The 19,121-nt window shown below is 38.4% G+C and overlaps 1 protein-coding gene across 1 annotated transcript in view; it reads right to left on the bottom strand.

Moving 5' to 3' along the window:
* MYO3A (myosin IIIA) overlaps window positions 1–19,121 on the bottom strand; it is a 286,656-nt gene that overhangs the window by 241,414 nt on the left and 26,121 nt on the right. Inside the window, exons 3-4 of the mRNA XM_006139727.2 lie at window positions 4,427–4,531; window positions 3,555–3,654 (exon numbers count right to left, since the gene is read on the bottom strand). Coding sequence (XP_006139789.1) covers window positions 3,555–3,654; window positions 4,427–4,531 — 205 coding nt within the window. The remainder of the gene's footprint in view (window positions 1–3,554; window positions 3,655–4,426; window positions 4,532–19,121) is intronic.

Raw genomic sequence — 19,121 nt, 5'->3', positions numbered from 1 at the left:
TTAGTTTATTTTATCTACAACTATTGCAGTCTCTCCTCAAGCCCTGACCTACTGGGTGGGAGGGAAGTACAGCTTACTCAGCTCCAATAACTCTGTGAGTCCTTTTAGACAGAGCTTAGACTCTCTTGAATAAAGTGCCTGTTCCATCTCTCAGGCAGTGTCCCTCCTCCATCTTCTTATAAGACCTGTGGCAGAAGGACAGAGAGGGTTCCCAGACATGGAGGATTTCTAGTCTCTAGGACCATGTGCTTCTGTGGCTTTGGTGCTTAATGTCTTACAGGCCTCCCAAGCCAATGTCTGTATCCAATGAGAGATTGGGGTCTATTCTCATGCAGAAAGGGCTTGTTGTATTTCCTCCTGAGAGAGGAAGGCTCAGATTGGCTCCAGTGGAGCTGAGAACACTCAGCTGATCTGGGTGATTCCCATTCAGACATGGCCCAGCTGATCTGTTCTGGCCTCACTATCCAGTTCCTTTATCTCTTGAGAAGCCCTTTGGAGACATTCTCCAGCCAGATTCCCAGTTACTTTTGAGTTTCTGGACACTAAGGATAAAAGTTTGGGGAAATCAACCTTCAGCCTTTTATCTACCTAACTGCTCTGCCCCTCCAGGATAACAATGATGTGGCACAGCAGACTCTGAGTCCTCTGGATTCCTGGATGAGAAAGCAGGAAGTGTGAGCGTAAGGTCTCCCTTCTGCCCTCCTTGACACCTTCATTTTTGAAAAGCTCATTGTACCCTCTTGCCTCCTTTTCTGTTTCATCTTTTCACAATTATCCTAGAATTAAAAAGGGTTCCCCTCTTCTTTGTATCCTCTCAGAAACGAAACCCTATAATATATCCCTGGAAATAATCTTTCCATTTGCTAAAGAGAAGATAAAGCCATTTAGACAGAATTTTCTCAGGAGATAGCCTGGCTCTTGCTACAGATACTCTGTTGGAAAGTTAAAAACTGAATATTAACCTCAGCCATTTTTTCTAACCTTCCTTATGGAAGGTTATAAAATTTAATCTCCCTCTAGACAAAGAGGGACTCATGCACACTTCCATAATGATTGTGCTCTTGGACAGGCAAATGAGAAAAACATGCGAATAAATTTCAGTCTTTACCTGGTTACCTATGTAAGAGTCTCAACTGAGACTGAGGCACATTTAAGGTACTGAAAGATGCTGACCTGGTTAACAGATAATAGAAAAGAGAGAGAGTACCTGCTGGGTATAAAAAAAAGAGTGGTAATCATTAAGTACTTTGTGCCAGCACAGAGGATCATAAGGAAAGGCCGCCCAAGGGCTAGACGAAGCCACTGAAAGGAGTGCAAATGAAAGGGGATGAGAGTAGATGTGCTTTTTGAAAGGATCCTTCTAACTATAGTAATGGACTGGAAGGAAGGGAATGAGACTAGATACAGAATTCAATAAGGTGTAACTGTTGGAGCCCACACAAGAGATGAGAATAATGGCCCTTCTTATAGATCAGTGAAGAGTGTTTAATTGCTGTTGTTTTTGATTTCAAGCACAAATCTTTTTTTATTCTAATTTTTATTGCCAAAGGGTGCATGCTCACTCGCTTGCTCTCTCTTTCTCTCTCTCTCTCTCTCTGTCTCTCAATAAACCCTTAATGCGGCATGGTCACACCACAATCCTTATTCCTCCATTTTTCTATCCCATCAGGATGTGGGACATGCATGCACATATGCCTGGTATGTTTTTGTGCTTAGTGTTTTCCAGAGCTCAGGTGAAAAAAAAAATGCACATTCACATGTATGTTTGAAGAATATGCTATTGGGACCAGCAGTTAGCATAATGGCTAGACTAGGACTTGAACTGAGGTTGGCCATGTGAGCCCTAGCTTCCTGTACACAGAATTTAACTACTGTGCTCCAGGGCCAGACCAGAAGTCCTTCTTAGTACCCAACTCAGGCAGATTGTTCGTGCACATGGCTTTGAACTAAGCAGATTAACCACACCTCAGTTTTAATCAGTTATTCACTGTCAAACTCATTGTGCTTAGTGTTTTCCAGAGCTCAGGTGAAAAAAAAAATGCACATTCACATGTATGTTTGAAGAATATGCTATTGGGACCAGCAGTTAGCATAATGGCTATGTTGCTGGACTCCCACGTAGTTGACTGTGGGTTGGGTCCCAGACCCGGTGGCTTAAAACTCACACCGGGCGTGTGTGCGTGCATGCCCAAGATCCCAGGAGGAGACTGGAGAAGTGGCCATCCCCCCTGGGGGGTGATTTCTCACTTTCTGTCTCTCTGTCTCTGTCTGGCTGGCGAGCGCACGCGCCCTATAGCAAAAACCTCTTAAAAAAAAAAAAGAATATGCTATTCATTCAGTCCTCTCTATATATTCTTGTAGTATTCCTAAGATAAACTGAAACACTAGTGAGCTATATATTTATATATTAAAATGTTTTCTAAAATTATTCAGTTTGTTTCCTTGAGCTTCAGTTTCCAAAAGGCAAAGCGAAGACTTGTTTATTCAGCTAACATTCAATGAAATATTATACCCAAAACATTAGTCTACAAAATAGGATAAGACACAGTCCTGTTTCTAAAAGACTCTATCTAAATTTCCACCTAGATGGACAGAATCTTCATCTACCTGTATAGATGAAATAGATATTTTAAACTATATGTGATAAATGAAATAAGTGGAGAAATACACAGCATATGGAGGGACGCCTTACCCAGGGAGAATACAGAAGAGAACGGGAAGAATGACTAAACGATACTGAGATGCCATAGAACACTGTCACCCATTCTTATGGGATCAATATATAATAAGGATCAAACAAAAGAAGGTAAAGAGAGCATCATCAAAACTGAAAAACAACTGCCCAGATGAAGGGTGGGTCTATCAGCTGTGGTGCTTTTGACTATGACATAGGAACCCCAAATTGGCCTAGTAAATATGAAAATGTGTTATCTCGAACAGCTAAGGGACCAGACATAGAGCAGACTCTAAAGTTGATGACATAGTGGCTCAATTATGTCATCAAGGACCCCTTTTCCCCTTTCTCAGCTTTGCCTTTCTTGGAGTTGGATTTCCATATACACAGAGCACCTTAGTCACAAGTGACTACAGCAGTTTCTTGTACATAGCATCCTGAGGAAGAAGAGACCATCTTTTCCTGAGTCTCCTTCTCAGAAGGGAGGAAATATTTCCAAATGATCCTTGAAGATCTCCCCTCAAATCTCAAAATTTTGGCTTTAAACATATGCCCATTTGTAAAGCAATCAACAGTACGAGTCATTGGGTTTCCATTATGGTCTTAGGGTAATCATTTGGGATGCTGTTTGTTTTGGAGGATCAACTACACATATTGCTACCTTAGTGTCTGTGGGCACAAGTTAAGGGACTTGAGAGAAGTTACTCTTTCTTCTGGGAATCTCTCATTTGCTAAATTATCTTTGCATTTCTTACATCAATGAGATACTGATTTTTATCTACTTTAAATGCCTAGGAAACAAGGCCATTGGAAAATGATCAAGTCATATCATACTAACTCATGATGCAGCTCAGGTACTTGCATTTTAAACAAAACTTACCAAAATCCACTAGTTTAACTCCACCTTCAGTGGTCAACAGAATGTTATTTCCTTTTACATCTCGATGGATAGTTTTGTTGCTATGCAAATGCTGAAGTCCCTGGAGATAAGAAATATATAATGACTTTTAAATAAAGCATCAAAAAAATAATATTTTTCATAGCACGTATCCGTACAAAATCAACAGGAAACATACATTACAATTGAAATTCAAACACTCTTTTAATGTTTTGTATTGAGTTAGTAAAATTAAAGTGTGTCACTTCCACTTTGGATTATACAAAAATTTATAAACCCTCAACATGACCTTAAATTTTACCCAACATTTTATTAAAAACGTGCTTTTACTTTTTTTTTTTTTTTTAGGCTTTTGCCATAAGGTATATGCGCTCACCAGAGAGAGAAAGAGAAAGTAGAAAGTGGGGAATGACCATGCCACAATCTTTTCTCTTACATTCTTCTCTTGGGATTTTGGGCATACATGCACACACACCTGGTTCAGGGCTTGTACTGTGGTCAAGCAAGTGGGAGTCCAGCACCTTAGGCACTCTAAAAATGTGTTTTCTCAATAGAATAAAACTTCTATATACTTAATTAAGATAATAAATAAAAACTAAACATTTTCTACCTTCATTACTATCACAATCTCAGAAATATACTTAGCAGCTCAGGATTTAAGATTCTGTTGATACAAAGAGAGGAGATTTATAATGGGAAGAAGGAATTATCTATCCTAAATGTTTCAGATTTTATATGCACTTTTGCATCAATAAATACCAATGCAGTGATATTTTTCTAGAAATAGAATCCACACTTTTTATTTAACTAGAATTGCCTCATAATTAATGCACAAACAATTTAAATTGCCTTACCATTAGTGCTTCATGTAAAATATAAGCAATTATAGGCTCGCTCATTCTTTCACCCCTCTTCAGAAATCCTTTCACAAGATCAGTCACCGATCCTCCATTACACAGCTAGAAAGGAATATTTCAAGGTGGATATTAAAACAGATAAGGCATTTTAAGTTCTTGCTATAAAAGTCTTTTTGAAAAATTGTTCCAATTTTCTGTTTCAGATAATTACTCCCAACATCTTTTTTGTTTCATAAATAAAAAGAACATATATACTTGTACTTGAGTACAATTAATTATTGAAACACAGTTTTTATTTGAACAAATTTTTAGTAGAGAATTTGGAGAGGCACTGAGCTTGATTTTTAAATTCAAGGATAAGAATTATAATCCTATAGATAATTCCCAAAGTTTTGGATACAGGGCTTACAAGAATGATTGATTTCTGATAATTAAATTAGTAGTACAATAGATTCAATACATATTTACATTCTGTTTTATATGTATATTAACTTAAAACATGCCTCCTTTGTGGCAAATTTCAGAGTGCATTGGAGTAAAAGTTATAAATAATATGTTAGAAAACTATTTAAGATTTCCTATGTTCTTTAGCATCCTCTCTCCCCATTCTACAAATGCAGAAAGAATCTAAGTAGAAAAACAAGAAGCAGCCCAGCCATGGTGATGTAGCTGTAGCACAAAGCTCTCCAATGCTAGAGGCCATATGGACAACTGGGCTTCAGTTCCTGGGTTGACCTGTACCTACTGGGTGTTCCTATGTGCCCATGATCCTGGCTGGCTGAGAGGCAAGAGGAGATGGTGGTGTGAGACATTGTAGAAGTTTCTTGTCTCTCTCTTTCTCTCTGTATCTTTCTTCTTTATCTCATGAAAGAAAGATGGAAGGAAGGAAGGAAAGGAAAAAGGAAGAAAGGAAGGGAGGAAGGAAAGAAAGTAGGTAGGGAAAAAAAGGAGAGGGAAAAAAATAAAATAAAACAAGAGGGAACAAGGAGTATTTTTAACACCTACGTTCTCCAAAGTTAGGTAACATTAAATCCCAGTGAGGGAACAAGGAGTATTTTTAACACCTAGGTTCTCCAAAGTTAGGTAACATTAAATCCCAGAGAACTCTTCAAAGGAGCTGCATGGTTGCAGAATACTAAACATTGATATTAGTTGTGACCATGAAAGAGGAAGTAACTGGGTAAATGGCCTTAGGTCAATGAGGTCTCATTTGCAGAATAGTAAACATTGATATTAGCTGTGACCACGAAAGAGGAAGTAATGGGTAAATGGCCTTAGGTCAATGAGGTCTCAGTGAAGCTCTGGCTCTGCAAATTCTTGATCCCCTAGTCCTTTGCCTTCAGCCTCACCCCTCCTCCTAGGGCTCCCATTTGTGGTCTCCCTGCCCCTTACTGTGACCACTTAGACCTCCTTTCTCACCTGCCTGTAGTACCCACCTATGCCATGGGAACTGCAGGAGCCATTTTCCCGACTCTTTTCTAGCCCACGTACAGGCAGAGAAAGGAGGTGAGAGCAAGTATATCCTTAGCACCCTAGCTTGAAATACTGAATACATTCGCTCGCAAGATTTTTCTAGTAAAGCAATTAGATTTTACTGGATACCTGACCACTTCTGGTACATAAAGGAATGGATGGTAATAGCTGAGCTGCAGTGAACACTTACTTCCTGCCAGGCACATTTCAAGAACATTCGCATGAATGTTCTCGAAAGCTCAGCACTCTCTGAAGTAGGTGGTAACATTACAGATGAGGAAACCAAGGCACATTTATAACTCATGTCTTTCTACCTTTAAGGAAAATGTCTTTTTGCTCATATAGGAAGACACACAGTTGAGCATTCTAAGATCTGCTTTCCCTCTGTGTCCGTAAGGGGACAATCCACTGGGTAAAGGACAGAGCATTGCTGTCCTAGAAGCAGAATACAGGGTCGGCTTCTGCTGGAGTCAGAGTGATTGGTTCACAAAATTACTTATAAATCACTGAAAAGAAATGGAATTCCTTAAATCCTTTGCAAATTGCTTATTTAAAGAAACTAAGTCTTAAAATCCCTAAAAGTCACTGCAGGGAGTCTAAATTTCTTTCCCTGTATCTCCAAAGTGTGCCTCTTTGGCTGTACCTTTTGCAGGTAACTATAATGTTAAAGCAAGAATGAACAGTCTGGCTTTTTTTTTCTTTATTTTATTTTTACTTATATTTAATCACTGTACATCTTTACAGCACATGATATGGGCTGTAAAGCAGAAATGCACTGCGTGTCGAGTAAGTCAAAGACATTACTGTACACGATAACTTTCCATTCTTGGGTCTACTGAATTTTCTTTTTTCCCTAAGTCCCTTCCTCCCACCCCCACTCTCCACGCCTAGATAGTCTTTGTATCTACTCTTGCTGTCTCTGCTATCACGTCTTCCAGTCCTTCAGTTTCTGTCATAAAGAGCTGACGTTCGGTATTCCTGAGCAAGGACATACAAAGTGTGTCTTTCATAGCCTGGCTTTGCTTAGCATTAAAGCCATAGCCATTCACTTTGTATGGAATACCAGGGTCTCACTGTGTTTTATGGCATACTAGTATTCCAACTAGAGGTGCCACATTTTTCAATCCGTTCATCTGCTCTTGGGTATTTAGGTTGATTCCATGTCTTGGCAATTGTGAATAATACTGCAATAAACATGCAAGTGTCGTTTTGACTATTGTCCTCTCCTTTAGATAAATACCCAGGACTGGAATGACTGAGTTGTATGGGAGTTTCATTTATAGGTTTTTGAGGAACTTCCTTAGTGTCTTCCACAGTGGCAATACTATTGAGTTGTTGGAAAAGTTACAGCACATTTTTGAACAGAAAAACAAACAAAAAAAAGTCATGGCTTTTCCAACAACCCAGTGCAAACAAACAAAAAAAGTCATGGCTTTTCCAACAACCCAGTAATTTAAATTTCCATCAACAGTGTAGGAGCATTCTCCTTCCACCACAGCCTCACCAGCACATATTCTTTGTGTTTTTGATCACAGCCATTCTAACTAGAGGTAAATGGTCTGACTTCTCTTACTTAGCTTAGTGACATCAGATTCATCCACATTGCAGCACATTTTTTTTTTTTAATTTGTTAGAGGGTGCGTTTGCTTGCCAGACAGACAGGCAGACGGAAACATAGACACACCCCAGGAAGATTTCACACAGCAATCTCTGCTCTTACATTTTTCCTATCAGGATATCGGGCACACATACACATGCACCTGGCGTCTTTCTCAATCTACCAGGTCTAGGACTTGAACTGCACAGCCAGCCATGTGGGATCTAGTCAGCTTAACCACCACACCACCTACTGGCTTATGAATTCTAAAATAGCCCTAAGCTATTTTAAGTTGTTAATTCCTTTCTCCACCCTTAGTTTTGCCAGAGGATATGTGTGTTGGGGGGGGATGTTGGTGTCCTGGAGAGGGAAAGCACATCCCAGTGAGGTGCATTCACACTGCATTCTCTTCTTTTCCATCTCTCTGTCCTATTGGGATTTGGGGCATCCATGCATGTGAGCCCCCTGTGTTTTTGAAGCCAAGGCTGGAATACATACCACATGGCTGGCCCTATGGAATCACCACTAAACCATGGGGTAAAACTGATTCTCCCTCCCCCCCCTTTTTTTTTTAATGCTGAGTGATGAACCACTGTTTGTCCTTTACTATTTGAAAGACATTTACTTTATTTTGGATTTTAACAATTATAAGCAAGTCAGTTCTGAACATTCACATAAAGTTTCAATTCTCTTGGATCAATAACCTAAGAGAATGAACTACTGAAACCTATTGGCCACTGCACTTGTCAAACTATTTCTCAAAGTGATGTACTATTCTGCATTCCCACTAGCTGAGTATAAGAGTACTAGCTGCTCTACATCCTCACTAGCACAGACATTATGAGTTTTTTTTTTTAAGCCATTTTATTGGGTTGTCAGAAAAGTCATGACATGCTTTCTTCTTTATTTTTCTACACAAAAATGCATCAAGACTTTTCTGATAACTCAATAAATTTATTGGTATCTTGTTGTGGCTTTAATGTGGATGTTCCTAATGACTAGTGATGTTTACTATCTTTTCATGTACTTGTTTGCCATTCATGAATTTTCTGTGATGAACTGGTGTTCAAATTTTTGTTCATCGTCTTTCTTGGTTACTTTATTATTGAGTTTTGAAAGTTTTTTAAATTTATTTCTTCCGAGAGAGAGAAAGAGAGAGAGGATCTTATACATGTTTTTTACACAGATCCACCCACAGTCAGTCAGTCTAGGTCAGAGGTCCTGTGTATGCCCTGCCTACAGAGGGAGGCCCAGGGAGGTGGTACTTTCCCATGTAGGTACAGTTGCATTCCCTGGTATCTTCCCATGTGGGTACAGTTGCATCACCACTGTGTCACTGTGTGGTCTCAAAGTATTTCATTTTGAATTGAGTTCTGTCAGTGAAGAACCTCAAAAGCTTTCCAGTGCTTTGCAGACTACGTCAAGGTAGATAATTCAGTAACTCAAGTCACACCTCACTGTTCTACAGCTTCACAGTGTCCTCAAAATGTTGCTCCAAAATGACATACCAACAAGGAAGTGAAGTTGTAGAAGAGCTTGGGAACATTCTCTCTTCTGGATACATGCCCTTTATCAGATAGGTATTTCTCCTAGGCTTTGCCTTGACCTTTTAAGTGTCTTTTGAAGAGCACAAGTTCTAAATTTATTAGTTTTAAAAACTCTATAGAGGCCTGGTGCAGTGATGCAGCAAACCTGAATTTATATGGAAGATCATGGCTTCGGTCCCCTGGCTGACCAGTACTCTCTGGGCACACATGCCCATGATTCTGGCTGGCTAAAAAGGCTGGTAGTGGAGGGATCACGACGTGACACATTGTTGAGGGTGTTTGTCTCTCTCTCTCTCTCTCTCTGTCTCTCATCCGAATGAAAGAAATAAATTAACTTTAAAAGTTGTTATAGAACGTATTTCTTGTTTTATATCTAAGAAACCTTTGCCTAATCCAAGGCCACACATTTTCCCCCTATAATTTCTGTAGGAAGTTTCATAGTTTTTGGTTTTAGTGGGACATGGGGAAAGTCATGACACATTTTTGCATAGAAAAGCATGGAAAAATACATCATGCTTCCCTGATATTCTAACACATATAGGTAGACCTGTATTCCACTTTTAATTAATTTTTGTATATGGTGTGAGGTATGTATGGTTTGCATATGGATATCCAGTTATTACAATACATTTTTCTAGAGTTCAAAAATGTCCAAGAAACAGAAGATATATCACTCAAAATGGAGTATAAAATCTAGTTGCCAGCATAAAAAGATAAGAGACCTCAAATACATGTTGCTAAGTGAAAGAATGCAATTTGAAAAGGTGACCTATTGTCTAGTTCCAATTATATAATTCTGGAAAATGCAAAACTGTGGAGAAAATAAAAAGATCAGTGGTTGTCAGGAGAGGAGGAAAGGATGAGTATGTAGAACACAGAGGATGTTTAGGTCAGTAAAACTATCTATTGATATATTATTCTGTAATGGTAGATGCAGACCATTACACATTTGTCAAAACCCATAAAATGTATGATGCAAAGTGTGACCCTTGATGTGAACTATGGACCTTAGTTAATAAAAATGTATCATTATTGGCTCAGTAATTTTAACAAATGGTAGAAAAAGGAAACTGGTAGTTGGGCAGGTAATGATGGGGTTTATTGGATCTTCTCTATACTTTCTGCTCAATCTTTTTGCAAACCGAAAAGTGTTCTGCAATAATTCCGATGGCTCCTCCAAAATTCATGTGTTGGGGCTCAGTTATACTGTAAAAGTGGTAAGTGAAAACTTTAATCCCTTCACAGTGTCCCAGTGTAGGAAGCCTTTGGGTGTAAAAAGTTCTATAGGGCGAGGTCCCTAAGATTGTGTTCTTGGGGGGGGGCAGTAAAAAAGAGTGGAAAAGAGACCAGAACAGACAGAAACTTGCCAACTGTCACTGCTCAAGATCCTGCCCTCCATCAGTTTGGAGCCTCACCAGAAGTTGGGCCTTGGACTTTGGGCTGCAAAACCATGAGTTGAATAAATCTCTATTCTTATGAGTAACCCAGATTAAGGTATTTCTGTTGGCAACTCAATAATAGACAAATAAATGCTCCAAAAATAAGGTTTATTCATTTTTGTTTAAAAAAAAGCTAGTTGTCAACACCAAGAATATACAAAAAGAACCTGAAATAATAGAACATACTAAATTAATTCAAGTTTAATTTACATAAAACAATTTAGAATGTCTTCTCAGAAACTATCAAAATCATTTTATTCATGGTTGAATATTTTTAAAGGCTTATTTATTTCTTCCATAGGTGAAAGAGAGAAAGGTTTTTGATGCCATGATCCATTCTCAACCTCAGCTAGCCCAGCTCATGGGCACATGTGTGTCTGGCATACTCAGGGAGACCTCCGGACATGAACCCAGAACTTTCTCATATGAATCAGCCTCTCCAGAGTACTGTGATTTACCACTGCACCACCATCCAGCCCCTCATGGTTGAATTGTTTATCCAATCCAAGTTTAAATAATAGAACATACTAAATTAATTCAAGTTTAATTTACATAAAACAATTTAGAATGTCTTCTCAGAAACTATCAAAATCATTTTATTCATGGTTGAATATTTTTAAAGGCTTATTTATTTCTTCCATAGGTGAAAGAGAGAAAGGTTTTTGATGCCATGATCCATTCTCAACCTCAGCTAGCCCAGCTCATGGGCACATGTGTGTCTGGCATACTCAGGGAGACCTCCGGACATGAACCCAGAACTTTCTCATATGAATCAGCCTCTCCAGAGTACTGTGATTTACCACTGCACCACCATCCAGCCCCTCATGGTTGAATTGTTTATCCAATCCAAGTTTACATAAGTAAGGTACTAACACAGAAAATATTATAAATATTAAGATGATTTCTGCTGTCCAGAAGTTTAAAATATTCTTAAAATATCCTGAGAACAATGATTATCATCCAGGGAAGAGTTAGCCCACAGGGGGCATTTCACCATGTTTGCAGGTATTTCTTATCCTCAGGGCTGGGAGCTGCTCCTAGACCTAGAAGCCAGGGAGGCTGCTAACTGTCCGACAATACACAGGACAGTTCCCACAGTACAGAATCATCCAGATCAAAATGTCAGCAGCACCCTAAATAAAAGCCCTTATTTAGGGGGGATAAAACACAGTTACTGAGATTATATGTTAGGTCTCAAAACTAAAGTTATGTGGATGAAAGAATTATGTATAAAGTTCTGTAGAATTTCACAGAGAGAATGATAACATTGAGTGGGAAGGGAAAAAAGGTTTTTAAAAGGCTTTCTGTTTATTTATTTATTTATTTTTAAACAGAGTTTTTTGTTTTAAAAATTATTTTATTTAACTTTATTTATTTACTTAAATTTGATCAGAGAGGGACAGAGAGAGAGAGAGAGAGAGAGAAAGCAAGCAGCTAGGTCTGGAAACTACAGTTGGCCCTGAGGGAATCCAGTGCCCTTAACCACCATGACACCTGTCAGCCTCTCTCTTGCTCTTTTTCTTTTTTTTTTTTTTTTAAGAGGCATTTTTGCCATAGGATGTGTGAGTTTGAGGTCGCTGGGAATGGGACTCGAACCTCAGTTAGCCATGTGGGAGTCCAGCTATGTAACCACTGTGCTATCTGCTGGTCCTGGATAAAAAGGTTTTAAAGAGAGGATGGAATCTGCTGCCATATATGTTGACAATGGTTTGTTCCCAGTTGTGTTGTTGTATTTACTTTGGGCATGATGTCTTCTGGGATAAAGAAATGTTCTTTGCAGGGGAGAGGTGTCAAATTTATCAGGTTTTTTTTTTTCTTTATGCTCACTGTTTAATCTTTCTTATTAATATTCAGAAGAAAAATTTTTGGTTTTGTTTTTAATTTGCTATAGGGTGTGTACACTTGCAAGAGATAGAGACAGAGAGGAAAAGTGAGAAAGTACCCTCCAGGGTGAATGGTCACACTCCAATCCCTTCTTCTCTACTCTCCTCTTGGGGTTTTGGTCATGCACGCACATGCACCTGATATGATTTTCAAACCACAGGGTTCAGGACTTGAACTGCATGGTCAGGCATGTGGGATCTAGCAGCCTTAACCACTTAACCACACTACCAGCTGGCATGGAAAGCTTTTCTCCAAACAAAGATACTCTGTGACACTCACGAGATTTAAATTAAGTCATTTCCTCCTATAATTTCACTTAAGATCACTAGATTTTAGAAAAACAAGTATATGTGCTCAAAACAAGGAAGGAAATTTATTTTAATGGTAGAAAAAGGAAAGATGTCATTTGCCAAAAACACCGTAGTCTTAATTCTGCAGGAGCCCGAGCTGGCTTGTGGAGCAGGAGACAGACCCTCACAACTGAATGCACATTAAGATGTAGTGTGCAGTGACGCTGAAATGGGAGCTGCTCTCCTCAGAAAGGAAGTTCAAGCAAAGTCACCCTTGAATGTGAGGTGAATGACATAAATACAATAGCAATTCTCTAAGGACTGTACAGAAGTCGGTGATAACAGAAAAATGGGAAAAAAAGGATTTCATAATCCTCTACTCTATAGACCTAAGAACATACTACAGAAAAAAATTATAGCCAAACATTTCCAGGAAATAATGTAGTAGACAAGAGGTCACAACAGTAGTCTGTATACATTAAAAATACTAGCCACAATTTTCACTAGCATGAGTAGTATCTCATCTAAGATAAATGCACTCACCCACCTGAAAATATGATAGAAATATTAAGAAAATAAACAACCTTTCTAGACAAAATTTAAATTGTATTGCTTGCATTTCACCTGATAAAAGCCCTTGAAAAGCTATTAGTTATCTGAGCAATGCAATTAAGAAAGGAATTTCCTACATATGATGTATAATTAGTTTAAATTCCAATTTACATTAGCCACGTATTTATTTTACAAATAATAAAGTACAATCTTAGGAGCTAGATGACTTGACCCTTCTTCCCAAAAACCTCGAGTCACTTATTTTTTCAAGATAAAAGCACAGTGAGGAAAAAACTCACAATCTTTCTTTGATTTTAATATACAAAAGGAATAGAGTAGGTTATGAAAGTCGGATATTCAAATTTTATTTATGGGTAACATAGCACGTTTGCAAATATCAGAAGCCTTATTTCCACTCTTTACTATATACATTATGAAAAAAGAGGGACACCAGGCTGCCTGTGGCTATAGGCCTTTACACCTGGGACCTTGGCGCATACCCACCCCTACTCGTCTTTGGATTTCAGGCTGGTTCCTTGAGACGTTAAGACGAACTCGCATCCCCCCCACCCCACCTGCAAACTGGTTCGAGCCAGCCGCAGTTCCGGACACCAGACTGCCTGTGGCTGCAGGCCATTATGCCTAGGACACGTCGCTCATCCTCTGCCCCTTCCCCACTTGCCTTTGGACTCACTGAATTTTAGTGTTTTGAATAGTGTTTGGTGCACGATTTTTTTTTCTTTGCTCCTGAGGTGTTGCTTATTAGGTCAGTTGGAGGCTCACCACTCCTTAGAAACAGGGAGGACTTTGGGTCATCCAGGACCAGTGACAACAGTACATGGTACTGGTGAGCAACAGGTATGCCAACATTAAGAGAAATAATAAATTTTCTAATCCTGTACACCTTTTAACACTCAGAGATACCTTAAATAAGTTAGGAAACAACATATAGATCACCTGATGACTAGGAACAATGGCAGAGGATCAAGAAGTATGAGCAACCAACAAAAGGCCTCTCCCCCAAGGGAAATCATCAAGCCTACATCACCCACAGTCAATACGATGACAACATGGGCATGTCTGATAAGGAATTCAAAATATTTGTAGTGACCAAACTAACTGAGATGGAAGAGAAAAGAGACAAGGAGCTCCAGGAGATGAGGAAGTCCTTTCATGATTTGAAAGAAGAAACAGATACCTTAAACAAGAACCAAATGGAACTTTTGGGGTTGAAGAATGTGATACAGGAAATCAAAACCTCCCTTGAAAGTATTAAAAGTAGGTTGGATGGGAACCAGCAGTTAGCATAATGGCTATGTCGCTGGACTCCCACATAGTCGACTGCGGTTCGTGTCCCGGACCCGGTGGCTTAAAACTCATGCCGGGCGCGTGTGTGTGCGTGCCCAAGATCCCGAGAGGAGAATGGAGGAGAAGGGATTGCGGTGTGACCATCCCCCCTGGGGGGTGATTTCTCGCTTTCTGTCTCTATGTCTCTCTCTGTCTGTCTGGCGAGCGCATGAGATGAGGAAGTCTTTTCACAATTTGAAAGAAGAAATAGACACCTTAAAAAAGAATCAAACAGAATTGTTAGGGATGAAGAATGTGATACAGGAAATTAACCTCCTTAGAAAGTATTAAAAGTAGATTAGATCACACAGAAGATCGAATCTCAAATGTAGAAGACAAAACCTTTGACCTAGAAAAAAGTATTAAGAAGATTGAGAAAACAACCAAGAAAAATGAGAATAATATACAAGGAATACTGGATACTATCAAGAGCCCCAACATCCACATAACTGGGATCCCAGAGGAGGAAGAAAATAATAAGGGCATTGATAATTTATTCCATGAAATCCTGGAGGAAAACTTTCCAAACCTAGAAAGGCTTTCAAATATCCATACCCAAGGAATACATAGGACCCCAAGTAGAATTAACCCAAGAAGATCCTCTCCAAGGGAAATCATAGCCAGATTGGCAAAAACAACAGACAAAACAAGATACCAAAATTGGCAAGGGGAAAACATCAAGTTACTTACAAAGGTCACCCCATCAGGCTAACATCAGACCTCTGGCCTGAAACAATGCAAGTAAGGAAAAAAATGGGAAAATATAGAAAAAGTGTTGAATGAAAAACAATTTCAAACAATACTATACCTAGCAAGACTATCTTTCATATGGGAAAAAAAGCTAAAAACATTGTCAGACAAACAAAATCTGGGAGAATTTAACAATTCCAGACCAGCTCTTCAAGAGATTTTGAAGGAAGTGCTATACCAGGAAAACTAAAAAGTCAGATGGACAGTTATAAGAGAACAAAAAATGAACAAGAAAATGCCTCACTTAATATAGGAACAGGTCTGGAACTATCAATAATGACATTCAATGTTAATGGATTAAATTCTCCAATTAAGTGACACAGACTGACTGAATGGATAAAAAAACAGAAACCCTCTATATGTTGCCTACAAGAAATTCACCTTATGAATAAAGACATACATAGACTAAAAGTAAAGGACTGGAAAAGGATATTCCATGCAAATGGAAATCAAAAAAGGGCTGGAGTAGCGATATTGACTTCAGACAAAATAGATTTCAAGACAAAGACTATATGAAGACACAAAGAAAGGCATTATATGATAGTAAATGAGGTAATCCAGAAAGAAGACATAGCGCTTATAAATAGCTATGCACCCAACTCAGGTGCACCTAAATATGTGAAGGAAAGACTGCTGGAGCTAAAAGGAGAGATAGGGAGAAATAATATAATTGTTGGAGATCTCAACACCCCATTATCTCCTTTAGACAGATCTTCTAGGCAGAAAATAAATAGAGTAACAGGACCTAAATGATACTATAAATCAAATGGGCTTGACAGGTATCTGTAGAACTTTCCATCCTACATTCACAACATACACATTTTTCTCACCCTGGAATGGAACCTTTTCAAAGATTGATCATATGTTAGGACACAAATCGAGCCTTCACAAATTCAAAGGCATAGAAACCATATCCAGCATCTTCTCTGACCATGATGGAATTAAACTTGTCATTAATTTCAAAAAACACCCCCGAAAATAAACACATGGAAACTGAACAACCTACTTCTGAATGACTTTTTCACTACTGAAGAAATTAAGTCTAAAATCAAAAAATGTATGGAAACAAATGATAATGAGTACACAAGTGTCCATAATCTGGGACACGGCAAAAACAGTCATAAGAGGGAAATTCATAGCAATTAGTGCGTGTAAGAAAAGGATGGAAAGATGGCAAATAGATAACCTAACATCATGCCTCAGAGAACTGGAAAAACAACAACAAGCAAACCCTAAAAATGCCAGGTGAAAAGAAATAATAAAGGTTCGAGCAGAAATAAAGGAAATAGAAAATAAATGAACCATACAGAATAAATGAAAGCAAAAGCTGGTTCTTTGAAGAGATTAACAAGATCGACACACCATTGGCTAGACTGATCAAGAAGAAAGAAAGAAACTAGGTAAATAAAATACGTGATGAAACAGGCAATATTACAACAGACATAGCAGAAATACAAAATATCATTAGAGGATACTATGAGCGACTATATGCCAACAAAAAGAATAACTTGGAGGAGATGGACAGATTCCTGGATGCATATAATCTACCAAGATTGAATCAGGAGGACATAGAGAACGTGAATAGAACAATAACAAGCCAAGAGATCGAATCAATAATAAATAACCTCCCAACAAAGAAAAGCTCAAGTTCAGATGGCTTCACTTTTGAATTCTACAAAACTTTTAAGGAAAAGTTAACCCCTATTATACTAAAATTATTTCTAAAATTTCCAAAGGAAGGAAACCTTCCAAATTCATTTTATGAAGCCTCCATCATCTTCATCCCCAAAACAGATAAGGACATGACAAAAAAGGAAAACTACAGACCAATATCACTGATGAATATAGATGCAAAAATTCTTAACAAGATACTTGCAAATCGTATCCAACAATATATAACAAGATATAACAAAGCAGGTAGGCTTTATCCCAGGGATGCAAGGGTGGTTCAACATATACAAGAGCATAAATGTAATACACCATATTAACAGAAAGAAAGATAAAAAACATATGATCATTTCAATTGATGCAGAGAAAACATTTGATAAAATACAACATCCTTTTATGACTAAGACCCTCAGTAAGATTGGCATAGAAGGGTCATTTCTCAACACAATAAAAGCTATCTATGAAAGACCTACAGTTAACATTATACTGAATAGGGAAAAGCTTAAAGCTTTTACACTAAAAATGGGTACTAGGGAAGGCTGCCCACTTTCTCCACTGCTCTTTAATATAGTACTGGAGGGAACCAGCAGTTAGCGTAATGGCTATGTCGCCGGACTCCCATGTAGTCGACCGCGGTTTGCATCCTGGACCCAGTGGCTTAAAACTCACGCCGGGCGCGTGTGCGTGCATGCCCAAGATCCCGAGAGGAGAATGGAGAAGGAGTTGTGGCGTGACCATCCACCCTGGGGGGTGATTTCTCGCTTTCTGTCTCTATGTCTCTCTCTGTCTGTCTGGCGAGCGCACGCGCCTTATAGTGAAAACCTCTCCAAAAAAGAAATATATATATATATAGTACTGGAAGTCTTAGCTAATGCAATCAGAGAAGAGAACAATATAAAAGGCATTCGAATAGGCAAAGAAGAGTTGAAAATATCTTTATTCACAGATGACATGATGGTATACTTAGAAGACCCAAAGGTCTCCATGAAAACATTTCTTAAAGTAATAAGTGAATACAGTAAAGTGGCAGGATACAAAAATCAATATCCAAAAATCTATAGCATTTTTATATATGAATAAGAAGTTGAATGAAGTAGAGCTGAAGAAAGGAATCCTTTCATCATAGCCACAAGATACATAAGATACCTAGGGATAAACCTAACTAATAAAGTCAAAGACTTTTATAAAGAAAACTATGAAAATCTTAAAAAAGATATTGAAAGTGACATAAAAAGTGGAAGGACATCCCATGTTCCTGGACTGGAAGAATTAACATAATCAAAATGGTAATTCTACTCAAATTAATCTACATGTTTAATGCAATTCCAATCAAAATACCAAAAATATCCTTCACAAATCTAGAAAAGACAGTCATAGACTTGTCTGGAATCATAAAAGATCTTGTATTACAAAAGCAATCCTACATAAGAAGAATGAAGTAGGAGGCATATCACTCACTCACTGATCCCAAGATATACTATAAAACTGTGATCATCAAAACAGCATGGTATTGACACAAAAACAGACATGTGGACCAATAGAAGAGAATAGAGACCCCAGAAATAACCCCCAAAGCTTACAGTAAACTGATTTTTGACAAAGGGTATCTATCAGTCAATCCATTGGGAAAAAGAAAACCTCTTTAGTAAATGGTGCTGGAAAAACTGGGTATCCATCTGTAGAAAGATGAAACTGAACCCCCATCTTTCACCATTAACAATAATCAACTCAAAATGGGTCAAAGATCTGAACCTAAGATCTCAAACAATAAAACTACTGGTGGAAAATGCTGGGGAAACTCTGGGAGACATTGGAGTAGGCAAAGACTTCTTAAATAAGACTCCCAAAACACAGGCAATAATCCCTAAAATAGACAAATGAGACTATATCAGACTAAGAAGTTTCTGCACAGCAAAGGACACAGTAACAAGCGTGAATCGACAACCCTCAGAATGGGAAAATACTTTTGTCAAATATGCCTCAGACAAGGGACTGATAACCAGAATACATAGGGAACTCAAGTGCCTTATGCGAAAAAAAATGATTAACCCGATTAAAAGATGGGACAATGAGCTGAACAAAAATCTCTCTAAGGAAGACATATGAACAGCCAAAAAGCATATGAGGAAATGCTCAACATCCCTC

This window comes from Tupaia chinensis, unplaced genomic scaffold (assembly GCF_000334495.1).
Source record: "Tupaia chinensis unplaced genomic scaffold, TupChi_1.0 Scaffold000001_1, whole genome shotgun sequence".
NCBI classification, from domain to species: Eukaryota; Metazoa; Chordata; class Mammalia; order Scandentia; family Tupaiidae; genus Tupaia; species Tupaia belangeri.
This window is presented reverse-complemented; position numbering and strand designations above follow the sequence as displayed.